The sequence below is a fragment of the Nesoenas mayeri genome (assembly GCF_963082525.1).
Source record: "Nesoenas mayeri genome assembly, chromosome: 6".
Taxonomy (NCBI): Eukaryota; Metazoa; Chordata; class Aves; order Columbiformes; family Columbidae; genus Nesoenas; species Nesoenas mayeri.
The window spans coordinates 10,190,492-10,212,744 of record NC_137545.1 but is presented as its reverse complement, the minus strand read 5'-3'; the positions used below and the strand labels follow the sequence as shown (position 1 = coordinate 10,212,744).

The following is a 22,253-nucleotide window of genomic DNA, read 5'->3' as shown; positions in this document are numbered from 1 at the left end:
TGTTTATTTCAACACCAGGGAATCTTCAGCTAATTTTATTGGTTCCGCAATCATATTTTCCTAGGTTTGGCCTGTTGGGTGCATATTCTACTAAGTAAACATGAAGAAGAAATTAAGGTGGCAAAACTGATTTTAAGTGATTTCATGGTCTGGCGTTTGACGCAAGTGCTTTTATAACTCAAAACTTCCCTGTCTCCCAAGACCAGAAAGAGAAGACACAGGAATGGAGAGAAACAGAGCACATGGTCTGACTCCAAAATCATGAGAGACAGCTCACTGGCCTAGACACAACCGTAAGATTAGTTAATACAGATATGAGTGTGTCTGAAATAAAGACATTGCAACATGACTTCTATTTTTTTAAATATATGTATTTAAGTATTAAAAAAATAAGTGTATAAAATACGCTACATATAAGTAAGTTATATATAACATCCCCAAAAAATGCTAAGCCATGGAAAAAGGGAATTTAAAACAACTCCTGAGACTGGCAGAGAAGGATACAAGCTGACAGGCTGAATTCTAGTGGTCTGAGTACAAGCATAGCACTGGTATAGCAGGGAAACCCTTTGTAGAAGTTACATGAAGCTCCTTGTGCTCTTACCTAACACTCATGGCTCATTAGTCAAATATTTATTAGAGGTAGTCCTGTGAATGACTGAAAGAATATACAGAATTCAATTTTTACTAACTTTAACGGAAACATATATATAAGTGTGTGTATATATATATATAATGGTTTTGCTGTGATTTCTGTTCCGCTTTTAGTGCACAGTTCTGCAAGAAACACTTCCAGCATTCTCCCCCGGGTAGTGATGGTGATGCCAGAGCTGTTTGTCATGCTGGTACGACTGTGGAGGACAAGGGACAGCACATGTAAACAGAAAAGGGCAGCAGTGCTTGTGACGGCTGCAGCGACACATTCCTAGGATTATTCTGCAAGAATGGAATTCAGATCGGGTCCAAAAAGAAATGAGCCTTTTGCTTGGAGCCTGAACCATGTTGTCCTGCTGTAATGGAGTCCGTGCACTGTGCAAGAGCAGTGGTACTGGGAATTTTATGTACTGAATGTACAGCTGGAAAAGGCAAGAGGAGGTGAGAGACAGTCCTACACACGCTTCAGAAATCACCAGCAAAACACTTGGAGCACAACCGCACAAGCAGAGGAGTATTTTGGGACAAGGGTACCAACTCAGAAGACAACTAGAACCAAAGGAAGACTGTATTAAAGTCTTGTGCTTGTGGAAACAGGATTACACACAGCTTTGTAAGTCTGTATGTGTAGTAACCGGCTCCATCACCCACTACTAGACACTGTCAAGCCCCCAACGTCGAACAGTTTCCATCAGCTGTACTTCCACACAAAACGGGTATTGTGTCCCCTTCGTGTTTTATCCACACTACATAAGTGCAACATTAGATTGACTACAGCGATGTCTCAACCTGAGGGCCCTAAAAATACAAACTGGCATGCGTGCTCACATCACACTCAATTTCTTCTTTATTTGGGGATGGAAAGAGATTTGTTATCAGTCAATTCCTTACATACTTTGCGAGGGTAGAGGTTAAGGCAAGCTGTGACAGGAACGTACTCCTTCAGTATAAAGAAGAGGAGCCTCTTCCCAACACCTCTTCTTGCAGAAAAGAAGGGGTGGGGGTTACTACAGAAAAATCGATGCACATTGCCTGCAGTTCTGCCCAAGTAACTTCCAGGAGTGACTCTAAGAACAATTTCCTTCAGTCTGCTGCTTTCTTTTCTAAGTCACCTGAATGAAAGGATTCGTAGGTAAAAGCCCAAAATGTGCCCCCATACACATTAAGGACCTACAGTGATTTCATCATTAAGTTTGAAAGACATAGTGTGATTCATGAAATACTAACACATATAACTGGAAATACATAATCCACAAGCACAATGGAACTTCCATTTTGATGGGAAAAAGCATATAATCACAGGAGGGAGTTACCATAGTATCACTTAACAGTTACCCAGAGTAAAACTGTAATTAACACAGCAACTAAATCCCACTTAGTTCTGGAGTCTCTTACTCTAAATGCAGGTTTACATTCCCCTACCACAGTAATTCCAGGAAAGTCTCACTTCCCAGACATTCCCATGTACCACCTGGAGCCCCCAGGACAGTGAGAAACAAGAATATTGGTTCTGCAGATGTTTCAGTGGTTGTGTGAAGCAGACAGATGTTGGGAAACAGCTGCATCACCTGGCTCAGCAGCAGTATCACCTTCCTGCCACCAACAGCCACGAAATTGGGCTGGGAATGAATTTCTGGACCAAGGGAGCAGAATAAAAGGGCTAATGAAAAGAACTAACAGGTTTTCTTTCCGGTCTCCAGGTAAAAATCACCATTTCCTCACTCCTCACAGACCTTCAGACTTGATTCAGAAGGGACGAAAAGGTCCCTCCAAATCAACATTGATATTTCACTTGCACCCAAACCAGCAACAGTTTTAAATGCATCTCATTACACCTGATCATAGACAGTTTTGGTAAAATCCATCTAACTATAAGTTTCTCTTTCTTAAATAAAGCATTAAGTGCAGATAATAAAAATACTGGTGGCTACTCTGTTTGAAAGATGACCAGTTCTGAAAAATACACCTACAGCTAAATGACAAAACCAGCCCTGTACTTTAATCCTCACTGTCCTTAAAAGTAAAATGATTTGTTTCTGCTGGTAAGCTGCAAAATTCAGTACAGTATTACGGGTTATAAAGTGTTCTTACACAGAACTAATAAAAAGATCTCTTTATTTTAGCTTAACCACTGAAGTATAACTTGGCAATCACAGCAGAAATACACAGGACAAGGCAACACAGCACAAGAGAAAACAGCACATCTGTCCAGGACCTCTGGTACCTAAATCGTAGTTAAACTGAATGACACTGCACAACTGAACTGAAAATAATTTAGAATTTAGAATTACAGGGTTTGGGTTTCTTTAATTTAGGATTCTCTCAAAATGCTTTTCAGAAAAAGTTCTTCCATTGTATTAGTTCTGTTTACTGGAGGCAGAAGGCAGTTAGAGTAACAAGTCTTAAGGTGACTGCAGTGCCCTGTGGTCAGCCTCTACTTATCACTAAGTCTCCTCCCTGTTACAGGTTAAAAATAGTCAGTTCAAAGGGCGGGAGGTCAACTGCATTAGCAGGTAATTCACTCGCACACAGAAATAAGAAAGCACACAAGTTCCTGCTGCTGCAGAGCTTCCACAAACCCAAGGTGCCTGACTGGAGAGGTAATGCAGGTGGTGACATTAAAAGGTGGTAATAATCTCAGGAACATTTGAGTCCAAACACAAAGCAAACCAACTACATGATTTTTCTTCTCACTCCCCACCCGCTGTGTCCACAAGACCACGAGATAAGAAGGGGCAAGAAAAAGGGAGGATTCCCATAACCAAGTTTTCAATGCAGCTGAACATATTTACAGTATTTTCCATACCTATAGTACACACACACTGCGACAATCAAGCCTGCATACATATCTTTATACACAGTCAAGGCGCCAAACATAGATCTTGCTTATCTGATCTCAACCTACACTTTTTATAGTGTATCATTCTCAAACAACTTCATAACAACTTTGCTTTGAGTCACCCAGGAAGCTTTGCAGATATTTAAACTGAAAATCAAGAATTTCTTCAGAGAACTTCATGTCCCCTCCCAGAGGGCCCCATTCCCACCTAACCCAGATCCTGAAGTTCATCTGTATTACCTTCACTCCTCACTCAAAACAACTTTATAATCTCAAATACCAACATCTGCACGAAGCACCAACTCCTCAACTAACTTAAAAAAATGTAAGAATTTCTTAGACATAAATTATTCTCAGGTATTTTTAAGAGATTAAAAGTAAACACAGGAATCAAGGAGATTTTACAAAGAACTGCTCACATTCAATGGCATTTAGCTCATGTCCATGCCTTGAGAACAAGCCAACAGCAAGACTGACTACTGCAGAGCTGTGCCTGCCACCAACAAAAAAGCCCCAGGGTGAAGCACTGAGAACCAGCACCATACTTGTTGAAATACAGCTCACACATTCCACAGTTTTCTTGCATTAATACAGACCACGTGTGCAGCACTGAAAACTAACCACTTCTCACGTTTCCAGGCTTCTGCTTTCACAGCAGTACCCAAAACGATGAGAGATGTTACTGGTTTGTGGAAGGTGGGTGGGAACAGCCAAGACTGCCTTTGAACCTGAGCTGGAAGAGGCCGTGTACTCCCAAGGACTTCTGACCACTGCTTTCAAAAGGCCTTTCTCTGAAAAAGTCCTTAAGCGTTACCTTCTTCCTTTGGCATCCAGCAAACCATCCTGCCACGCACAACTCTACACCGCAATAAAAACCTCTCTAGTGCTGTGCCAGTTGCATCGACTTCTGAGTATCACAAGTCTGCCCAATACAGTGTTGTCAATTTGAGGAACTTCATTGCCAATGGGACAAAATCAAAACCAACACATTCTCCGGAGAATAGAAATTAGCCTCTTCTTCTTGAAAGACACCTTTCATCGATCAACTTAACAAGTAAGAACATCTTTCACACCAGGAAACTGGCAGTCAACACACAAGGCAAACTGAAGATGCTGACCCAATAATCCTCTATAATGAAAAATATAATTATTTCATGGATGTCACTTCTCTAGAATAACAACATGAAGTAATAGCCTGAAAAAAATCTCACTCGAAAACGCAACTGACTGATTTACGTCAGCAGAAAACCAGGACTATTGGGTGTCAAAACCATTAATCAAAGTCACAGTTTCTCAAGCACTGGTGTGAGTACGTAACACCACAGCACCAGGCTCGTTTCGCACGGGAGGAAAGGACAAGAAACCATCAGTACTTTGTCTATAGCTCTAAGTTACCCTCAGAAGGTGCAGAAGCATTAGCCTGGTGAGCTATCGTATGGGAGAAGGAAAAGAACACAATGGCAGCAGAGCAGCTGCATTTCTCCAAACAACTGCAGTGGAGCAAGGCAACCTGAACACATTTCTAGCTACACATGAACTTGGAGACCCAAGTGGGCAGACAGAAGCTTTCAATTGCTTTTAACCCAGTATTTCAAATACCTCCTGAACTCCTGCTAAGTAAAATAAGGTCTGCCTTTGTCTCCAGCAAAAGCTTTCCCCAGCAAAGAGCAACCCCCATTTACAAAGCAGCAGCAGACATTCAACAGCTAAGGTTCAGTTTGAAGTACGTACACTCGTCACTTGTGGTTACAAAACCGGCAGCCCAGCTGTATAACTTTTTTAATATGGGAAATACAAAGATTAAGGACTAGCAAAGCCATATGAATAGCTCAAGGAAGGTTCACCTGTGGAAGAAGACACACTCATACTTCTGCTCACTCTACATGGCACCACCGACACCCGCTTATCGCATGTGTTACAAAACATACTACACACACTCAGTGGGTTCCTTGACAATACTCAGAATCATACCTGCTTGAAAATTGCTTGGTTTAGCTTCTAATTGATTCTAATCAAAAGGTTAAAGCAAAACAACCTTTTCAACAGGGAAAGTGTTCATACAGAGATTTTCATTGTCCAGCATCAGGAGTCACAAAGGTCTGGAGCCAACTCCAGAAATGAGCAGAATAAACCCTGTCTCTTCACAGGAAAGTAAAGACAAGCATAGATGTATTTGCTTCCTACCTGAGCATTGTCCCTAGATAAGACGACTTCAGTTATTTTAGCTATTTAGTGAAAAACACCACCTTCATCTTCAAGGAATGAAGCTGGACATCACTGTGTAAGATCACAGATTGGTTGGAAAAAGTTACTTTTATTTGTCTATTTTCTACCCTGACAATACTTGGGACAACAAGGTTCTCTATAAAGGATTACAAAGAGAATGAGAAGTAAACTCAGAAATGAACTTTAAGACAAGAATTATAATAAAGTACCTTAATGGAGATACAGAACAGCAAAGAGGAGAGGACAAGAGGACACATAGAGCAAAAGGTATACCGGTGACAACCTGCCACACTGGGCTGTAAGGAAGAACAGCCTCAGCAAGGAAACCAACCATCTGCTGTCAAGAATGTGACAAACCACGTGATTTTCAACTCAAGTCAGCCTAGAAAAAAAATCAGATTTCTCTGCAACTCCTGGGCATAATCCCATGAAAGTAGTGAAGAGCAATACACATCCAATTTTAACAGCTTTAATAATTAAAACTACAGAAGAGTTAAACCTTGTATCCTCCATGAGCACAAAATAAGATTTTTCCCTGCAGGACACAGAGATAGAGACAGAAAAGCTGTTGCCTTGCCAACATAAATATTTCTCTATCGCTGAAAAGAGGAGCTTCTGAACTAGGATGTTGCACAAGGAACATTTAGGTCAACAACCCAGTTTCCCAGGCAGTCTACCCCCGATACAAACGCAACAACAGCCCTGGAAGAGCAGATGTTTCAGGGGGTATGTCATTCTGACGCTCATCCCAAAGAAGGCTTTGGGTTTTGGAAGCTATGGGGAGAGCATCATCTCTGCAGGAATGCTACACAAAGCAACACTAGCAGGGCTAAAGGCCACTAATTTTTCAGAGTTCAGTCTAAAAAAGAAAAAAAAAAGAAGTGCCACTTGATAGCGAGAGGAAGGAGTAACTCATTAATTTCAGATCAAGACAAAGATGAATCATCATCCACTTTAGACCCAAATAACGTATGCAACTAGCAGCATAGAAACTAAGGAGCAAGTGCATCTTGATGACATGCATTATGTATCCTGACAAATACAATCATAAATTCAACTTCACCAAGTAGCTTAGGACCCATGTTTAAAAATAGTTTTTCCTCACATTTAATACATAAGCATTGCCATTAAGTGACTGTTTGCGTGGGAATATGATACACAAAAGAGCATCACTGTTACAGAATCCTCTTCCCCAAAAGCACATATGTATATATGCACTTAGTCCAACACAAATAAAACAGTATTTTTAGGAATCTATACTCTCTAGCAAACCAGCCACACAAGCCAGTGATAAATACACGCAAACAAACAAAGAGGTGTTATAAATAACTTGGAAGTGTGAGGAGTTGGCAGCAGCCAGCACAGGACTTGAGCTCCCCATCAAATCCAAGTTGTAAAACATCAGCATTGAACACTTCCCAGAAAGATCTGCTATGGGGCTTCATCCACAAAATAGAAACGTAACTCAGAGGCATTCGAACCACACTGTATTTTGGGCGCTGTGAAGAACAAGAACTCTTTTCTAACACTAGGATCTTTCCAAGAAACTTCTACGTTATTTCTTAATAATTATCTCCAAGGCTGAAATTAACTTCACCAAGCTCAGGAGTTGAGACACATCATCAATTCATCTAAAAATAAAGTTGTTTGATGTAACTAGAACTGACGCTGCTGAATTTTTATATTTACCAGTTCTCTCCATTTATAAGCTAATAAAAATACAGTCACAAATAATGGGTCTCAGGTAATTTACAAATAACGTCTCCCATATCAACTAGACACAACTTTGTGTACCACTCAAGGGGAATATTTACAACCCGGAAATAGATATGTTCCTACCTCATAAATCACAGTTACTGTATCTGACATTATGGCCAGATCCCATGGGGGTTTCTCATAAAGACCTTTCTGTAATGTCTTAATACGCTTAGAGATTTAGTTTGTATTATAACTTCAGACAAGTGACCTTTACATCTTCATCTGTGTAACCTCAAAGTATGGAAGCCAAAACATGAAAACAAGCACTATCCATGAAGTTAAATGTTAGCTTAAGCGAACCCACGCCACAAATATTCCTTCAAATTACACTGATCAAGATTCTCGAGACTATTAACCAATGCAGAAACTAACCCTCATGACAAATGTGTTGCCCCGAGTCCCTGCCCATTCCAAACCGGTTACAGCTGTTAATGAGCAGCTGCAGCATGGAAAGCCAAGTCTCCCCACCTCGCTCGCCTTCTAATCCCCTAAGAAAACCTCAATAAATAACAAGCCCCACCATTTAACTTGTGTTAACGTCTTCTGCGATAGTAAGAAAAAAATTGTAGGAAGCTATACTGCACTGTATGTTTATTATATTGATGGTGTTTGTTGTCTGTTTCATTGTAAGAAAACATTTGGTACTATTTTGTCAATAAAGCAGAAGTATTTGTCAAACACTGTCATTATATACCAGTCAAACACCCAAATCAAACGCCCTATTTTATACTTCCATCAAGATAATAGCTTTATGTTGGATGCTTTTCATGAACAGAATAGATGATAGTTTCTCTAGTTCAATATACTGACATTTCTTTTTCCTCACACATGAAAAAGCCCATTCTGTATTTTTTGGCAGAAACCGCCTTTCCCCATGTGTTTACTCCAGTTGCCATGGAGAAATCCTAACACCAGTTATCAAAAGCAACACTACTACATTAATAGTCTGCATTAATGACGTTTTTTAACCCTATGCAGCTCAAAGCAAACATGAATATGCAGAGGCATTTGAAAGAAATGTCCACTCACTCTCTGCTTTCCAGCTATCTATTTCTAAGGTTATAACCATGCCAAAGAAAGCAATAGTCACATGTTATTTCAGCTACCACCATACACAAATCATTTGGTAACTGGACAGCTGTACTTCAGCAATCAGTATTAAACTACCGGTGATCATCAGCAGCATCAACATTTGCTCTGCTGAAGAGCATCAAACTGCTCATTCAGAACGCACCTAAGTGATTCTTCAGTGGTGATCTAGGAAACTAAAATTTGAATGCAACTCTACTCATGAGCTGACATTGTGTAGCATAGAATCACAGAATCATTTCAGTTAGAAGAGACCCTCAGGATCATAGAGTCCAACCATAACCTAATGCTGCTCTGAAACTATGTTTTGTCAGACGGAGCAATTGAAACTCTGGCTGCCCAACTACTGAAGAGAATAAGGGTTCTGGTACAAGAGATTCCATTTTCTAGGGGAAAATGACCATTACATCCAGTAACTTGGACATCCAAGAACTGTTAATGGCTGAAGCAGCAAAGTTTGAAGTTCTCCTCTATTTGCAGCAACTGTGAGTAACTTAAACCCTTCCTTTGGTCTCAGAAAAGAACTCACATGCCACCCCAGACTCCACTTCTGAAAAAACAAATGCTCTGTCATTAACTCCAGACTCACTGCGATTAGGAAACAGTTCCAGAGTAACCTTATCCTTCTTGCCACACTGAGCACCCTCCAATTCAGAATAAGTAATTAGGAGGAAAGGAACAAGAATATCATGATTTAAATGTTCCCTTTCCTTGTGCAAATTGTGTTTTGGCCATCTACATGAGCTTCATTAGATCAACACAACACTGTAGTGGTAAACCAAGCAACAGGCAGATCTCCGGCAAAACAAGAAGTTACATTAATTTAATTTATAGAGCTTGGTTTGTAAGGGAATGGAGATGAATGCCTGCACAACGTTTTCACACAAGTATTCAGTGATCTGTCCCAAGAAACCTACCCATTACTGCCACTAGACTATCAAGTTAATACAGAACAACAATAAAATTCTACATTTCTTTTCAATTTTAACAGAGAAACAAAGACCATGACTGCTAGCATCTGGCATACACTTCAATATTGTGCAAACATTAATCCATCTCATTTTCTAATTCAGTCAGTGACCTTAATACCAGTTCAGTCCTTAATCATCTGGCTGTATCAGTGCAGCTGGCAATCACTGTGCTTGACACAAGACCTACTCAACAAATAATAATAAAAAACCCTCTTAGACAATACTTGACAATGCTTAACCCCAACGCAATCTATTTATCTGCTAGATTTTATTTTTGTAACCATGTCTGGACAACACTCACTATAACTGAAACAGCTAGAAGACTCCTAGAAGACTTTTAGTCCATTAAAGAAACGGACTCTCCATTATCGAAAAAGAGTATGTTTATACCAGCAAGGCACCAAAAACCTGCAGCTACAAGATGTGGAGCTACGCGGGACCAGTTCCAAGACATTTGCATCACATTGCCCAAATCTCATGTGCTCCAAGGCTTTGCCTGCTCACCCATATGAGTGCACAGAAGGTTTACTGGGCTGGTGCTGGAAATGCCAGCAGCATAAAAGAGTGGCGACCGCATTGGAGTAGTAAGCAGGAGATGACACAGAACTAATAAGAATTATGTCAAGCGAGGCTTTGCAAGAAAAGACTGGAGGCCTCCAACAGAGATCACTCATCAGCTTCCCTCCACTTCCCATGGCTATAAACTGCAGAGAATCTGAGATAAGAGTTTAAAACTAACTCCTCTAAAACCTCCAGGAGAAAAATAAAGAGCAACTCAAAAGAGTGGTTTATCATATTATAACGATACTCTTTTTGATAGTCTACAATTCTGATCCACAAATCTGCTTAGTACATCCTAAAGAAGGGTTATTGAAACAAAGTTATCCGAAAACAAAAGCAACAAGCGAGAACCACTGAAAAAGAAACCTCTATTTTAAAACCCCACTGCCCCAGAGCCATACTCCTTCTCCAGAGCAGCAAGAGTTCCTCTCATCATGAAAGAAGCTTTAAGACTTCAAGGGGAAAAAAGTTTAGACAAGGAACAACATTTCCCTTGACAAGTTCCCCTAAATAGTTTTAAGGCAAAAATAGCTTCTCTTCCTTTAAGTTTAAGGAAGTTTATCTTTTTTTTTTCCTTTGGGGGTACTGGTGGTGAATACATAAGAACTTTTCTTGCTTCAAATAAATGAATTTACAGATTGAAGACAAGACAGAAGTATTAAAATCGGGGAGAAGTGAAACTAATAATTTGATATTTCGATGGAAAATACTCCAATATTAGAAAAGCAGCCTTAGTACAGGATTAGCGTACTGTGTAACTATTATTTAAAAATGGACAAAACCACTTACACATTCCTAACACAAAGCTAGCCATGAAGAAAAACACTTGCTAACATTGCAGTCCCTGCAGAAGTGAAGACCACAAACAATATCCAAAAGACAGGTACCTGGTGACTGGTAGACAGGCCACTTCACCTTCAGCTTTTCTTCTTTTAAAAGTTAACTTGCAGGAAAGGAATCTGATCAACACTTAAGTGACCTGGAATTCCAGTTCACCTTAGATGGGAAGAACATGTTTGAACCCCTTGCTCCATCACTACTAATGAAAGCTTTGGGAATTGTTGCTTACAAGGGACTTGAGCCCAACAATGCCAAAACAAATGAGGTTTGGAAGCAGAAAAGGAAAACACTTGATGCCCAGAGGCAAGTTTACAGACATTATAAAGCCTAATTCCCCAAAAATCAACCTTTGCCCACTTCACAAGTCAAACTCGGTAACGATCAAAAATAGGTAAATTTAAATATTTTTTACTCCTTCGCTTTAAAAATTCTGTAATTTCGGCTTGTTCAAAAGTATATTATCTGACTAAGTTAGTTAGCAACAGTTTTTCAAGAAAGACTGTCACCCAGATGTTGCAATTGGGTGATTATTTCAAACTGAAAATACCAGCAAGTACACAGCTTAGAACTTCTACTTTCCCTACAGACCTGAGGTAAGCCTTGTATAGAAAGTCAAGTAACTCACATACAGCACCAAACATACAGAATATCAACAGCACAAGGGAAGCTTCAAGAAATAAAGCTTCTTTTTGCAGCCGGTTACAGAGGGGGGAAAAAAACCCCAAACATTAAAATCAAGATGTGACCTGTGTCACCACACCTGCTCCACAGTTGAGGCACAGGACTGCAAGGGCTATAACAATTTCATATCAACTACAGAAGCAAAATACACAAATCTTGGCTGAATAGCAGCTCGTTACAAACTTAAAATATTAAAATATATTGAGCATGCTAATCACATCTCACAAAGCATTTCTTCCTAAGAAAAAATAGTGGAAATTAAAGACAAAATAGTTTAAACTTACACTTTCTGGAAGACATCAATAAGCAATAGCTGAAACTGTGCAGAGACTTCTTTTCTGACAGGAAAAGCTGAACTGCACTTCCCTGGGAAAAAGGAGAAAGTGGCAGAGCACGCCAGACCTGCTATCCCGCAACACACCTGACACACCGCTACCATTATGCGACCACATCACTGGTCCCAGGACGCACTTTTCTTGGAAGACAAGCCTCAAAGCTTATTTTCATCAGATAAACTTGACACTAACACGTACAGGAAAAACCTCTCTGGAACATCTTAATGCTGCGTAGCAATGGGTTACTGATTAACTGAAATGTTCAACTTATCCTGGGCTGAAAGGACTGTGCTCCAAGTATATGACTGTACGTTGTTAAAACAGGGTAACAGTTTAAGCATACTGGCACAGGACAGGCATAAATAGTTGTATGAAGCAATTCTCTGTTGTGGTTACCTCAAACTTTAACCAAGGTCAGACCACAATTTCCGTCAAGATTATTATAAGCCCACATGAATGCCTCTACATCAATAAAATATTACAATCCTCAGTTACTAGGTCTAAATATTTGGCTTTGCTCCTTGTGCCTCAAACTCCAGGCACACACCACTCGTAGCAGGACTTCTGGAGCTGTAATGGGCTGGTTGCACCACAAAGCATCTCCTGATATTGATATTCCACACAATAAACCACCTCAGCCGAATTTTACAACATCTACTGTGCCTTACAGAAAGCTTCATCTTCCTAATTGAGCACTGTACTTTTACAAAAATAGGAACTTACAGATCATTTGCCACATTGATAACAACTTCATGCTCAAAGGCTACAATAATTACTAGTTAAATGTTTCATAACAGATACCTATTAAAGATTTGAAAAGCACAGCTAGGAAGAAAGCACACCATCTTACAATGAAGCTCCTCAACCAGCATTTCTGGTTTAACGTGTCCCAGTCAATGTTACCACGATCCTTTCAGATCCTCACAGAAAGCAGCTAGTCAGCTCCTGACATCCATCCCACAGTAAGGTTATTTTTCAAGTTTTTTCTTGTATCCTAGGGATTCACAAATCCGAGGTTTCCCAATTTTATTTCCATCTAGAACTGGCAAGAGTCTGGCTAGTTGAAGTCTTGACTTGTATGCAGCCATATAAAATAACTCAAAGGGCACAGTTTCTGAGTTTGTGCTGTGTTTTTTTTAAAAATATCATACTCAGTTTAAGTTCTGTTGTGACAGCATATGTTTAAGATTTAAAACACATTTACATCAGTATTCACCTACTCCTCTAATGCGATCAGACATATTTCTGACCACCATAACCCTACTTGGGATTCCAAACGGGGAAAGTCCCAGTGCTGTGCAGCACTGGGCCACCCAGTGACCTACATACAGCAGCACAGGAGTTCAGCTTCCACTCCATAATTAAACAAGCTACACTTGCCTCACTCAGCTGTCCTAGAATCCACCATCAATCAACCCAGAGAGTGCTTCTAGGTTCAGGAGGCACACAGTCTGATGTGTCCCCATCAGAGCTGCTAAGGAATGCACCTGAGAAAAGAGCACTATCACACACTTGAAAACCTGCAACACCCACTATTATATACAACCATCGCGTATCCTCAGCATCCTCTCTCCTCACACACAAGGGTCCTTTTAGCCCACCACCCTTTAACAACGATGCAGAGCTTTGCAGCAAATACCCCCCCAGATAAGACAAGGAAGGGCACCTTTGTGGGGGGACCCATTGATGCTCTCGGAGCTGGACTGCATATCCACGGTGGCTCTCCTGAGGCTGCTAAAATAAGCCCTGGACCTGGAGAAGCTGCTGCGAGGGGACCGCCCGTGGGGGCTGCCGAAGAGGCTGGCGGTGCCGTCCTTGCGAGCGAAGATGCCGCTGAAGAAGCGCAGCAGCCGGTGCTCATGGGCGGCGGCGGGGCCCTCGCGCCCCAGCCGCTCGGAGAGCCGCTGCAGGTCGCTGTTATCCAGGGTCCGGTTCTTGCTCTTGCTCCGCTCCCAGCGCTCCAGCTGAGAGAGCGGGTCCGCCTGGCTCAGCACCTCGCCCACGTCCAGCGTGTTGCGCTTCTCAGGGGGAACCACGACGGGGACGACGGCGGGCGGCGAGCCCTGCGGCTCAGCCCCCTGGCTCGGCGGCGGCCCGGGGAGACAGCCCGAGCTGCTGTGCCGCCGCACCCGGCCCAGCGCCCGCATCCGCGGCAGCTCTCCCCCGCCGCTCCAGTGCCTGAAGCTGAAGCTCCGCCGCAGCAGGCCAGGCTGCCGCCATGGGCTCTGTCCCCGCTCCCCGGCCTGCGGGGCCTCGCCCGAGGGCTGGCCGCGGGTCCCCGGCTCCCCATCATCATCATCCTCCTCGTCCCCGGGGGAGGCTGCGGCTCCAGCCCCACCGCGGGCGGCTGCCGGCGCCTCGACGCTTCCCTCCGGGGAAGCGCTGCCCCGCGGCCGCCCGAGGGCGAGCTCGGTGGGGAAGGGCTGGCCCGCTCTCCGCGGCACCTTGAGGCGGCCAAGCTCCAGCTGCCCGGTGCTGAGGGTCCTGAAGTTGCGGAAACCGCAGGGGCTGGGGACTCGGTCCCGCTCCTCGCCCTCCTCCTCGCCTTCCTCCTCCTCCACCAGCAGCAGCCCGGCCCTGGTGAGGCTGGAAGAGCCCGGCGGTCGGCTCCCCCCACGCCGCCCATGGCGGGGCAGCTCCGGGCCAGGATGGCCGCTGTCCGGCCCCAGCAGCTCCTTCTTCACCATGGTGACAGAGATGCGGTAGACGGTTTTCCTCTGGGGCGTCCCCCGCTGCATCCCCTCCGGAGAGGAGGCGGCGGCCGGCGGCTCGCTGCTGTCCAGGAGATACATGTTTCCCCCCGCTGCTCCCCGCCCTTCAGGCAGCAGCATCCAGCCCGGGCATCACGGCGTGCCCGCTGCCGGAGAGAGACGTGAGGATCCGAAACAGCGAATCGAAATGCAGAACGACAAACTACTGCAACCCAATAAAAAAAATAATTAAAAAAAAAAAAAGGAAAAAATAAAAATCCTCGCAGTGTCAGAGCCCTCTCGGGGAGTCACCCAGCTTCAGCGGCAGCAGCTCCGCTCCGGCATCGCTCCCCGCCGGCGGCCGGCGTCCATGTCAGCGCCGTGCAGCCCTCCCGGCCCCTTCCGAAGAGACATGGAGGGACCAGCTAAATCCATGCAGCAACCGCATGCATCCTCCTGCGGATCCCAAAATGCATTGCTTGGGAGAAGCACGGTCCGGTATTCAGGGGATTAGAGCAGCAGCAGCAGCCGCCTTCAATTTCATTGTTTACAGGCAGGCTGCACGTTTGCAGATCTTGCGTCCCTTTTTTTCTTTTTCCCCTCCGCCGGGTAAATCCGATTAATAGGACAGAGCAGAGGCGGGCAGCGTCAGCTCACTGCCCCGGCTGGGCTGGAAGGGGGCCCGTTTCGAAACGAAACCGCCGCCGTCCGCAGGCGCAGCGGGAGCCGGAGCGCCCGGCCCTGGGCGGGCAGCGCGGCGGAGCGGGCGGGCAGCGCTCGGCCGCGGCAGCCGGGGCTCCCCCAAGCGCCGGAGTGGAGCCCGGCCGGCGAGGAGCGGGAGGAAAGCGGCGCGGCACGATGCACAGGGGAGGGGGGGTCGAGGACTGGGCTCATGGGGGAGGAAGAGCAGGCTCTCACAGCCCGGTGGTTTTCCTTCTTACAAGTCTGCTCTGTGAAGGGGAGCGATATGGCTACACCTGACACGAGCCAGCCAGCAGGACGAGGGTTTATCCAAGACTACACAAGAGCAAGGTCTGCACTGCCCCTGCACTTGAAATAGCGCATCTTGACACAAGTCAGATTTATCTATCATTGATTTATTTCTCAACTGTGATTGTCCTTAATTGATGTTTGTTATGGATAACACTTTGCACAATTAGAGAGCCACATTACTGTGTGGTTAGTCATGCAAGACACTGACCAACCACAGCCTTAACCATCAGTGGTTTCAACAGAAACTGGCTCTTTTACAGACTTGGAAGACAGTAGGACACGCACTATTATACTTTCACACCCAGCTTGCCAATGCTCCAGCAGTCTAGATGAGAGATAAAGTCATTACCTAATATGTGTCCATACCACAAAAAAAGTCATTAGTAAGCTACAGTGGCAGACAACAGAAATCAAACAATATTAGGAATAAGGTTTCTAGGGCCCATGCATAATATTATTTAAAAGTCAAGCTTGAAAAACTACCTTCAACTGCTTTGTACATCTCTTCCAAGCAATCATTTTTTAACAATACCCATTGGGTTAAAAAAAAAAAAAAATAGTAAACAAGTAAAAATTAAGGAAAGTGAAAATGTAACTCAAACAAGTGAATCCCAAAGCCATCAAGGCAAGTCACTATCAAGATGGCTTCAAAAATCATGCAAAAGAAAGCAAAGAAGATAAAAGCTTCTATTTGGGTGCTCCCCAGACACATACCTCAGTACCGGACTGGGAGACACATGTGGCATGAGTTGGGCAAGACACATCCCAGGAGCATTTCCAGCTATGAGGCTGTATTCCTTCCTCCTTCCTACCAGATGCACACAGGTAATAAGGATGCTCTGGGTTCCAGCTACTGTCCACATCAGTTTACTGATGACAATGGGATCCTGCAGCACATGCTGTGGATCGATTAACAGTTGGGACACAGTGAACTGATGATTTAACTCAATGCTCCAGATATGACAGATGCTCTTGTCTTTAACGCTGAATAACTAACATTTATTATTGATCTTTGCTCTATTCATCACTGAATGTATCTTGAACAGATACCTGATCAAGACCAGCCCTAGAGAAAAAGTCTTAAGCACAACCCAACATCACAGAATTACACAATCACAAAATGTCAGGGATTAGAAGGGACCTCAAAAGGTCATCCAGTCCAATCCCCCTGCCAGAGCAGGAACACCCAGATGAGGTTACACAGGAAGGTGTCCAGGTGGGTTTTGAATGTCTCCAGAGTAATAGACTCCACAACCTCCCTGGCCACACTTGACAAGGCTGACAGCCACTTCCAGTTCCTTCTAAATGCTCATTCACTACCACAGAATGATGGCAGATTTTTCCATTTTTCTAACATCCCTAAGTTCATTTTCAATATGTATTTCTAAATGGGGCAGGAGGGGAGCAGAACTCACGATGAAAAATGTGCCTAATGAGAAATACACGAATAATAATCTAAAACAAAAAGATACACGCTTTACTAAATAAGATGTGCTTTAAACCACTAGACTTCAGCCGCTGTAACACAATGTAGCGCACTAACATTTACGACTTGCCGATCGCATCCTCCAGCCAAATCCAGGCCGCACTTTCCAGCGCGCCGCTCCAGCAACGCAGCTTCTTACCGGGAGTGGAATCAACCATTTTTCATCCTCCCGGGATGACAGACCCCTTCACAGGAACCACTTTTAAGCGCAGACAAATAGCCGGCACATTCTTTCAGCCCTCTGCGGAGCATCCACCCCCTCCTTCCCCGCACCGAGCCCCGGAGCTGCCCGGGACCTTGCCCGCCTTCGGGGCCGGCCCCCGGCGGCTCTGCTCCGGTCCCTGGGCTACCGTCACACCGGTGGTGCAAGAATTCACAGCCATCGTCGGGTTTGGGATGCTGCAACAGCTCTTTTACACGTAGTAAATCATACTCGGAGGTTGCTCTGCTGCTCGAGCTGACAACTCATCACAACTCACCACTCTGCAGCTTCTTGTGAGTCTTGTAAGTAAGACTTCTTGTAACACAACTGACTTTGCTGGCAGTCCAGAGACCATCATTTGCCGGTCCTGTCGTCTCTCTTCACCACAAGACTGAAAAACTACTCCAATTTAAAGGAATCTGTTATTAGAAATACAATTATAATAAGATTACCTCGAAGCAGAGGCATAATTCACAGAATAAGGGATTTCATGATGAATATTCTGCAAAAGGTCCAAAGTTACCACAGAGACACACAGCTGGCCTAGGCAATACCTTAATTCAAGGGATTGTGCCGGTAGCCCACGTGTAGCATCACTTCACTGCACCCACCCCAGGTGGGCTGAAGTCCCAGCAGCTTGAGCAGCAGCAGCCTGTTCCCTCCTGCCCTACTACTCCTCCCATCACAGTTACCACAGATCCCATCCCAGATCAGAAGTCCCTCAGGCCCTGGGACAAGAGCAGCCAGAAGTCAGGGCAGCCAACCCAAACAACTCACTTGGCTTAAAGCCTACGCCTTGTGTCCTGAAGGGCCCTCGGCAGCAGCTCCCAGTTACCTTTTATTCTGCAGGCAGCTGGAAGCATAAAGCACAACACACACGATAAATATGGGGCTTCACCGACAAGATGTGAAGACACAGGAGTATATATCCATCGTGCATCCTACCCAACCCAAAAATGGCAAATGACTGTACTACCATCTGCCAAGTACATGAAATACCTCTGAAGTATTTTGCTTTACAAAGTCTCATTGTCCCTCAAATATAGTCACAGTGGAAAGCAGTTCCATGTAATCCTCCATTCAACATAGCTGTTCAAAGGTCATACTTGCCACTTTTCTTTCTACTGCTGAGATCAGGCCTATCTACACTACTTTGAAGAACTTAATCAGGAACAAAACCAAAACCCAGTGCATCTTTAGAGGCTATATAAAGCCTTTTGTATACACGCAATATGGTATTTCGATTTTTCACACAGGTCGTTAGCTCATCTCACAACATGGCCAGCAAACTAGCAAAACCCAGCCTGGTGACTTCAAATGCATAAACATGTTCCACACAAGAGAAGAACTCTACTATAATTTAGAGTCTCGCTTTTTCAGCAATAAATGGCAATAATTTATTTTAATCCACATGGTGAAACACAGGTAACACAGCTATCTCAAACACCTTTAAAATGCTGCAAGCAATCTTCACATAGACTTCTACTTTGCCCAGCTTGCTTTACTTTAAAACCCCAGTACTGCAGCTGTAGCAAGAGACTGCACCACTAAAAGGAAACTAAAAATTAAATATTTCAGATTTAAAACGGAAACTAAAATGACCCAAAAAAGTGCAGAGGGAGCCCTGTGAATACAGCATGCATTGCTTCCCAAGCTGAATGATATTCTTGAGCTGAGTTTCTCATCAGAGTTGACTGGGTCACCAGTACACAGCACTGACCGCTGAACATGAACCACCCAGAAGACCATGATGGGAGGAAAACCCTTATTACTCTCCAACAACTGTAAAGCAAGTTCACTGTAAGCAACTAATGTTGCTGATACTGACATTATAAAGCAAAGAATTGTTAAACCATTGAATGTGATATAATATAGGCTTTGCATTTTGCATTTCCTAAGAAATGTTTGGAAAAAAACCCTCTTGAATGATTCTTGAATTCCTTACAAGAATTTTATATTCCACTAGCACGTTCAATACAATCACCACTCAAATATAAAAGGACAGACAAGGAGAAACTTACGCCTCATATATATCTGTAGCATTTAAGCATTAGAATTTCAATCCTAAGAAAGCCTTGGCAGTTTAGCCTGTTATGCTGAAAGTTTTAGGAATGCACAACCTTCATGATGCTGTTTGTTTACATGTCTATGTCTTGATTTTATTGGACAATTTCTAATCATTCAAATCTTCACTGCTCTCATTGTCATTTTTAAAGAAAAGCAGACCTAAATTATGGGTTTGCACACTGCCAGTTAAACTCAAGACACACAGCAACATTCCAAGTAGTAGTTCCTTTAACAGATTGATGATGGAAGACAAAATTAGGTCACCTGAACAATTCTTGCAGTAATTCAGATGTGATTTCACTTTTATCTTCTAGAGATACTGTGCTCCATCCGCTGTTTGTCATTACAGATCAGTGTTCAATGAGGAAACAAGCGAAGGCATCTGGACGAGAACAACATTGTGCTGCAGGGTACCAGCAGTACAGAGACCAAACTCAAGGTCTCTCTCAAGCCACAGGGTTTGCATTAAGCCACTGATCTGTGTTCTTCTGTCACAATGCACTTGTCCATTAAAACAGGCCTGAATTCACTGTAGGCAATTCTTCACTAAGAGGAAGAACAGAGACATCTCACAACAATACAGAGAATAGGAGCTACCAGCACTAAGTCAGCATTTGCTACCAATAATGATCTTACTGTCAATGAGATCACATTCCTGTCCTAAAAAACACTGGATGCTGAGCAGGAAAGGGATAAGGATGATGGCATGTGCAGTAAAAATGCAACTCAATCATTTGTCTCTCTCTCAACAGGAGAGAAATAAAATGTTTGCACGTCTGTAGTTAAGGGAAAATGAGGTTGCAGCAAGCCCATTCAAAGCCCATAAGACTTAAACACATCTCCCATCCATCACAGAGATGCCCGAGGGGAGTCACAGGATACAATGCATCAGCTTCACCTGGTTAACTGCTGCAAGAAAAGCCAATGCAAAATAAATATATAGTATTAGAGCAGCTCTTAGATAGAAGTGAGAAGCACGCATCCTGGAAAGCTGCTGCTTTTCTTAGCAGAGGTCTCGGCATCTAACCAGAAATCCCACCAATAGCAACAGTGGGTCCTCACAACAACTCAGTGTACTTTACAACTCCAAAAGGCCATCACCACTGCTCCAGGAAGGTGATGCCTCTTATTGCCAGGGCTATTATTCCATATGGGAAAATACAGCCCTACAATACTTTTACTTTTCATTTCTAAGTATGGATTTTAATATTTCCTTTCACATCAATTACACCTGTTTAGGCACTCGATAGCCTGAAAGTCTCATACTTCATGAGAATAGGTTATTATATAAATACAATGAATGAAATATCTTTGATTCATACCCATAATTTAAGGTGAGTGAAGGAGAAATGGGAAAATATTGAACAGTTAAATCAATTATGGTTTTTTTTAACCATGATACACACTGTTTAAAAATTCTCTTATCTGCTTCAAGCAAATTCCAAAGTGCATATAATTTCTGATGCCCAAGTGTCACAGATTTCATCACTGCAATTTACTTAAAAGAATAAAAGACATTTTTTAAAGGGGAAAAGCAAAAAAAGTCTTCAGTTTTTCTGTATGACAAAGATTATTCTCTGATTTCTGCCCTCAAGCTTCTGGAGCCATTACAATTAATATATTTTGCCTATCCATCTGCTTCTCTTCAGCTTCAAAACACCTGACTGCAGCTGAGTTTCTAATAAATAAAACAGCATCATCCCAAGTTATCTTCTCACTAAACAAACAGGCATTTGGAGAATTAAATCTGTAGGATTCACCTTCCCATTTTAAGCAAATGCTTTTTTTAGATCATGTCACCTAACAGAAAAGTTGTAGCCTTTTGCTGCTATAGAATTGAAGCAACAGAGCAGGCAAAGAAAAACAAAACAAAACACCATAGAAAGTACTTTTCCCCCTTCATTAATACTTTTAAGCTGAGCCACTAAAGCATGGAATACCCTATCCTGGTAGCTGTATGGTGAATCTTCACAGTGGTAAATGTGCCCAGCAAAGGTGGAACAATTAACTTGGTTTATAATTCTGTCATGCCCCTAAAACTTTTGGTATGGAACAGCCAATATTAAAACCACCTCCATTTTGTGCTCTGCTGTATCACAGCATTTCAGTGCGTGGGTATTCACAGCTCACAGAGACTTGTCAGCAAACTCCAGTAAAAGGCTGTAGTTGAACCAGACTGCTGTACAAAAACAAACCACATTACTACAGGACTTTATATGCAAACATGAAATGGTAAAACTGAGGTAGCAATGCTACAGAGCAGGGGTGTCCAACTCATTTTCACTGGGGGCCACATCTACCTCATGGCTGCCTTCTAAGGGGCAAATGTCATTTTAGGACTCTATAAATTTAACTACTCCTACATTCATCATCCTGAGTTGCTCAGAGCTTCTACAAGTTGCCCTGCAGCATTAATACTGAGTTATCTGCAGTTTCCTCAGCTCCTCTGGGGAAGGAGCAGGAGTTACCACTCTTTGCAGCCCTGTAGTCAGCTTGCCACATGATCCCAAAACTCAGCTTCCACTTTAATCCAAGTTTTTATCCAAGCTGCCAACACATATAATCTATCCATCAGCATAACCTTAGAAATACGAATTCTGTATCTCTAATTTGCTTTTAGGTAGGCTGCCAATACAACCTCTATTATACCTGCCTGCTATTATTTACATGTCCCCTGACAAAACGTCTCAGACACGGAAAAGTAGCAACGAGTCATCTGGCCGTCTGAGGGATGTTTGGGAAAGGATCACCCTGAAAGGACAGCTCCTGTCACCTGCCTGACCTTCCAGCTACTGGTGGGCAAAGCTTCCAAGAACAAGCTAGAACAGAACTCATCTTTCCACACACCCAGTGTTCCCTAA

General features: G+C 43.2%; 2 protein-coding genes across 7 annotated transcripts in view; both read right to left on the bottom strand.

Moving 5' to 3' along the window:
- Positions 1 to 22,253, bottom strand: part of AGAP1 (ArfGAP with GTPase domain, ankyrin repeat and PH domain 1) — a 361,066-nt gene that overhangs the window by 270,698 nt on the left and 68,115 nt on the right. The window contains exon 1 of one of the 6 annotated variants that reach the window (XM_080347154.1): positions 11,904 to 11,969. The exons of the other annotated variants lie outside the window; for them this stretch is intronic. Coding sequence (XP_080203280.1) covers positions 11,904 to 11,919 — 16 coding nt within the window. The 5' untranslated portion in view covers positions 11,920 to 11,969. Of the gene's footprint in view, positions 1 to 11,903; positions 11,970 to 22,253 lie in introns of those variants that run through there. 6 annotated transcript variants of the gene reach the window in all.
- On the bottom strand, positions 13,562 to 15,247 carry LOC308041691 (uncharacterized protein; the record flags this gene model as incomplete). The annotated part of the gene is made up of 1 exon (XM_080346595.1): positions 13,562 to 15,247. The coding sequence occupies exon 1, from the start codon at positions 14,783 to 14,785 to the stop codon at positions 13,562 to 13,564; it is 1,224 nt and encodes a 407-aa protein (XP_080202721.1). The 5' UTR covers positions 14,786 to 15,247.